Source organism: Sinocyclocheilus grahami, unplaced genomic scaffold, assembly GCF_001515645.1.
Source record: "Sinocyclocheilus grahami isolate Dianchi unplaced genomic scaffold, SAMN03320097.WGS_v1.1 scaffold31.1, whole genome shotgun sequence".
NCBI lineage: Eukaryota > Metazoa > Chordata > Actinopteri > Cypriniformes > Cyprinidae > Sinocyclocheilus > Sinocyclocheilus grahami.
In genome coordinates this window covers 3,633,667-3,639,303 of record NW_015505210.1, presented here as the reverse complement: position 1 = coordinate 3,639,303, position 5,637 = coordinate 3,633,667, and the positions used below count along the sequence as shown (strand labels likewise).

The following is a 5,637-nucleotide window of genomic DNA, read 5'->3' as shown; positions in this document are numbered from 1 at the left end:
ATATGCAGAATATCAAAAACTTTAGAAGTCAGATGTCCACGGTAGTCCTTAAGATACCAGCACTATAACACACTCAGCAAAACATCATCTAATTATCATTATCGATTAAATCCCAGACAATTTTGGAGATATTATGTCAATATTGCACACCCCTAATATATTTAACGTTTTGTTAAGAAAAAATTGAAATAAATATGAGAAGTGTCTTTCTTTCCACTTGAGCCCCTCCCTGCCCCTCAAAATTTCTGTGCATTTCCCTGTGTACAGTAAACAATTTGGTATTCCCACTTGATATCCAATGTTAAACCAGATGGCCTAAACCATTACTGCTGCTGAACTTCATTGGCTGTCAACAGCAGCGCGCGTCCCTCTGGCTCTATGACGCCGTCAAGCAAGCCGTCCTCGCGAGCTGCCGCGCTGTAAATCCGCTGTCAAACAGTGCGGACAAGAGATCCCCACAGATCCGAACAGCTGCAGCTCCCTGTCACATAAGATGTGCTGGAGACTCAAAGCCGAAACGTTATACGGGAGATCATTCCGCCCGGCTGTATGAGAGCAGAACCGCCGCCAAACGCGTAGAGGATTTGTGTCTGTTTCTGCGCGCGCTGCGCACGTGGAAATGTTGCGATGGCATGCACGAGGAGAACCAAAAGTTTGGTGTCCACGTGCGTGATTTTAAGCGGCATGACCAATATTTTGTGTCTGCTCTACGTCGGATGGATCACCAATTATGTGTCTAATAACGGCAACGTCAAAGTTGCAGGGAGGACGCACGAGAAAAAGTTTGATGACAACAGAGGAGAAACGCTTAGGATTATAGAGAGACTGGACAGGCTTGAGAGTGTTGTTAACCAGCACATCCAAGGTAACGATGTTTTGACATGACAGCATGATTTATATTAATCGCATGTTCTCTTTTTACAGTTGCTGTATATCACACTCCTACTTGCAGCAGATATGAAGATCAATACTGGTTTAAAGGGGCTTTGCACTTCAGATGCTGATGTTAATGAGCCTCTTTTTATGGCTCTGTTTCTATATGCATACATGGAGATGAATTGGAGACCAATCATAATGTTACAGCACCTCTATCTGTCTGGACTGCATTCAGCTCCCAACAGATTTCTGTATTCAGCGGGTGCAGCGTAAACTCAGGTTTATTGAAGCTAGAGAGGGGGCATAAATTTAGCACTTGGCAATGTCCTTGCATAAACATCAGTCCCGTGGCTGGTGCCATCATGTTGCTTTGCTGGACTCAAACAGGACAGCTGGGAGTGATGATAACCTGCAGGAGTTTGAACAGCTTCTGATCCTGGATGATTAATCATCATTAGTGTACTGTTGATGTCAATCCGATTCAGTAGTGTTAAAAATATGGCCTTGGAATGAAATAAGGGGGGTGCTGTCTTCAAAAGAACCCCCATTTATGCCCTTACAGGCTTTGTGTGAGGAATTGTATTTCTGTAAAGGATTAATGCATGCGTTAATCTTGTTGAGAAGCATTTGGATGGATTTATGGGATATGTTGGCCTGTACCATAAGTACAGCTCCTGTGCTGAGCTCAAGGTCTTAAAGCTTGCTTCTTGCTCAGTGCAGTCATAGTGAAGCCATAAATGTCAATCAAAATATACCCAGTACGCCTACACGATGAGGCACTTAAGCGATCGAGTGTATCATGCTACATTATATACTGTTTCAAAAAAAGATACCACATAGTGATGCCTACCTCACGTCTTAAAATATTTTATTTAAGGTGAAATGTGTTGTTTTTTAATTTTATTTTAAAATACCATACAGAGAAAACCATAGCCATTTGTTATTTGATTTTACATAGCATGTGTAAACATTGTGGCTTTTTAATGCTGTTAAAACATTAACAGCTATTTGTTTGAGATTTCTGAATGGTCTGACAACAGCAGCTTTGGCTCAGCCAATAGCATGAGTTTGGGGCGGGATTATCTGTTTGGCTAACCAATGGAAGAGGGAGGGAATAATCAGAGAAACCTGTTTGAAAATGGCTATTGTTTTTGCATTTCCGTTTGAAGACTCACCATTTTATTGTCCCAACATAATATTTAAAAATAAGTATGGCATTTCTGAGGGAAAATTATGAGAAATTTGTTTTCAGACTTTTTTATTAACAGAAACTGAGACTATTTATATATTATAGCCACAATTCATTTTGAGATTTCAGAAGTTTTAAGAACTGTCTGTTCTTCAATAAAAAGTACTTATTGAGGGGGAAAAAGAAATTGAATCTAAGTTTAAATCTTTATTTAATGTGCTTTTTAGTATTTTATTTAGATTAGTAAAATTATTTTAGACGATTTCACTGCTCTAGCTTCCCAAACTGGGGTTCGTGTGTTAAAGAAAAGCTAATAATTAATTAAAATACATAAATTATATTAAAATAAAAACAATCAAAATAAAACACTTGATTGATTTTTGTTTTTTTTTGTTTACTTGCATGTCATGTAACCATTAACCAAAATCAGAGAACCTTGAGCATTTGCAATTATCAAAATATTACCTTAAATCTAAATATTTTAGGTCAAAGAGGTTCAGCTGACCAAAAACTTTGGAAATGCCTTTGGGAAGTGAAATTATACCTTTAATATATGTATTCAAAACCCCAATTCATATATAAACTTCTCCTCTGTACTTTCAGCGCATAAGTCAAAGACATAAGTCTCAGTGAAAGAAATAATCAAGGCTCCTCAGATTTGCTTGCAGTCTCCTCCAGTTTTGCGATAACTGAGTCAGTGGCTCCTGTCGGAGAGTCTAATTTCTTCAAAATCCATTAAAAGTGAAGAGTCCGGTTTTCACGCACATCTGAACTGTGATTGCATTGTCTTTGGCAGAGACTGAGACTGACACTGGACCTCCAGTTTTGCATTGACACGAGCAACAGTGTTAAAGAGAGAAAGAAATGAAGCTAGTTATTTCCCTGTAACCCAGTTTCAATTAGCAAATGTGAACTTTGGTTAGTGGAAGGTCACTGTGGAAATGCCATGTTTATTGTGCTTTGCTTGTGATGTCCAGGGATACGAGTTCCGGTGTTGTGCCATTTCAAATGTGGAGTGTAAGATGCTGGAGAGTTAGGGAGAAAGCAAGGAAGACAAGTCTTTGTAGTATATATGTAGTAAATTAAAATTAGGTTTGAAGTTAAGTTAGCAGAGCTTTCCTTCTTTTAAGGGATAGTTCACCCCAAATGAAAATCTTGCCATCTCACCCTCATGTCGTTTCAGAACCAGTTATTTTCTTCCACAGAACAAAAAAAGAATGTCCAGGCTTTTCTTCCCTATAGTGAAATATATAGAATTGAAATAGCTTATTGAACAAGAACAAATATACTTGGTCTTGATTTTGTCCATTAGGAATTGTTTGGAATGTTGAATATGAATTTGAAACAAATAATGATGGGCACAGATAAATCATTAATAATAAACTTTGCTATATTCTATAAATAAGAATTGACCTTTTGCAAAGACCCACCCCCCTTAGTTACTGTTGCTATGTCCGACAAGTCATGGTGTTCTCACGCCACACATCATGTTCTCACACAGTGAAAAATACATCGCTTAGCAAAGTGGAAACTGACAATGTGCCGACAGAGCAGGTTACTTTTGGTATAAAACAAAGTCTCAGCTTTCAAAATTGGTAATGTTTTAAGAAATGTAAACAATAAATAGCCTACCATTGTGTGGCTCTTTAATGTGTCATGACAGATCACTGTAGCGCCTCAGTTCAAGCATTACATGAACAGATCATCTCTTCCTCTTTACTAGTTCTAGCACAAAATAAACATGAATGAACATTAGAAGTTATCTTGTTTCATCCATGAAAAGATGTCAATACTTGCCATTTTTCAAGTTCAAGTCCACCAATGTTAATCTACTCTCCTGTCTGGTTTGTTTGTCAGACCAAATGGTAGATAATTTGGTGTATGCTTTTAGATATTATTAAAGTACATAATAAAAAAAGCAAACATTTGCAATACTAGCTAAACTAAACTAAAACAATGAAAGAGCCTTCAGGTTCTTCATAGAGCAGAAAACAAACTGTGGCGACTGTCTGTCATAGCTGGACATCTCACACACTGACCCGTGAGGATTTCTCGAGGCTCGCCCGGCAGGCACACCTGAGGGACTGAATTCAAATGTCTCTCTGTGACTTGATTAACCTTTGCACTGGTTAGAGAGTGCGAGAGTATATCGCCCAAAGCAGGAGCTGCATCTTAAAACTAATCAAATATGCACCACACAGCGTCCTGACAATTGTGCTCAAGTTGTGTGCATCAGGACAATAAGGCCTTCTGAACAGAAGCAGAAAACAGATCAGTGGAACTGTCTCTTGTTATCATGCTGCTAAAGCTGGAGAGCCATTGTGTTTGCAACAATGCTTGTATGACTGTCTTGATGCATTCGGAAAAGTTGACGTGTCATGTCGTTTGCAAGCACAAAAATAGATGTTTCCTCATGTCATGTTTGTATATGGCGATTTCACAGTTTCACATGTGCCTCAGTCAGATTTTAGATGGGAATTATCTGCTGTATGAACTTAATTTGAACTCAACTATCAAACCACATCCTGCATTGAATTTTGGAGGACTTGTGACTTATTCAGTTTTTGTAGGTTAGTGGACAAATGTATGAATCTAAATATAAATTTTCATGTATTAAATATGACTCTTGCTCAACAAATAGAGATGTTCCTCCTTATTAGCTAGCAAGCTATTTTATAAAGTGGTGGGGACAAAATAAGCAACAATAAAAGTGGTGTAAATGAAAAGCATATGAGTTCTGGTCGGTTGTATGTGCCATATTTTGACTGGATCATTTATTATAAGCCAGTATTTGGCAGACACTTTGTAAACATGGCTCCTAGGAATTATTTTTCTGTCACATTTTGCTCTATGATCTGGCATTTATGTAACACGTTTTTATTTGAATAAATAAGTAGCTCAACAGAATCACAGATGGTGGAGTTTTGACCTTTTTTAGTGTGTTTAATATGGACCTGTGCTGGGCTGTCAGTTAAAGCTGAGAGCTCACTCTGAGCATTAGGCCACCTGTTAATGAACTGACACGACAGGGAGGGAGAGCATGTAGTTCATGTTTTATTTCAGTTACACTTAAAAAAAAATCTATTCGCTCCATGGTTCCAAGTAATCATAGGACACAGTACTGGAGAAAAATTGTAGGTATTTCGTTTGAAAAATAAAATGAATTCTTGTGCCAGTATTGATATATGTGATATAAAATACTGATATAAATGATATATTAAATATTTTATACATCACACACACACACACACACACACACACACACACACACACACACACAATAACCTCAACATGCACTAAAGTCTTAATGTAGTGTCTTTTTGCTTCCAAAACGATCTGAAAAAATCTTTTTTTTTTTATGAAACAGATTATTGAGCCTTAGACAATATGCATGTTTTTTGTTGAGCATCATATTTAATTCATCAGGTTTTTATGGATCATATAGTCTGACATAGTGAGATATATGTAATATATAAATTATATCAATATATATCAATATTTTATATCACATATATCAATACTGGCCCAATAATTCATTTTATTTTTCAAATGAAATCATCTCCAGTACTATA

At 37.2% G+C, this 5,637-nt stretch overlaps 1 protein-coding gene across 1 annotated transcript in view; it reads left to right on the top strand.

Annotated features, from left to right (window-relative positions):
- Positions 1 to 346: 346 nt before the first annotated feature.
- The window catches only part of LOC107575005 (polypeptide N-acetylgalactosaminyltransferase 18-like), a 52,399-nt gene continuing 47,108 nt past the window's right edge, over positions 347 to 5,637 (top strand). The window contains exon 1 of the mRNA XM_016261423.1: positions 347 to 865. Within this exon, the coding sequence (XP_016116909.1) occupies positions 628 to 865 (238 nt within the window). The 5' untranslated portion in view covers positions 347 to 627. The remainder of the gene's footprint in view (positions 866 to 5,637) is intronic.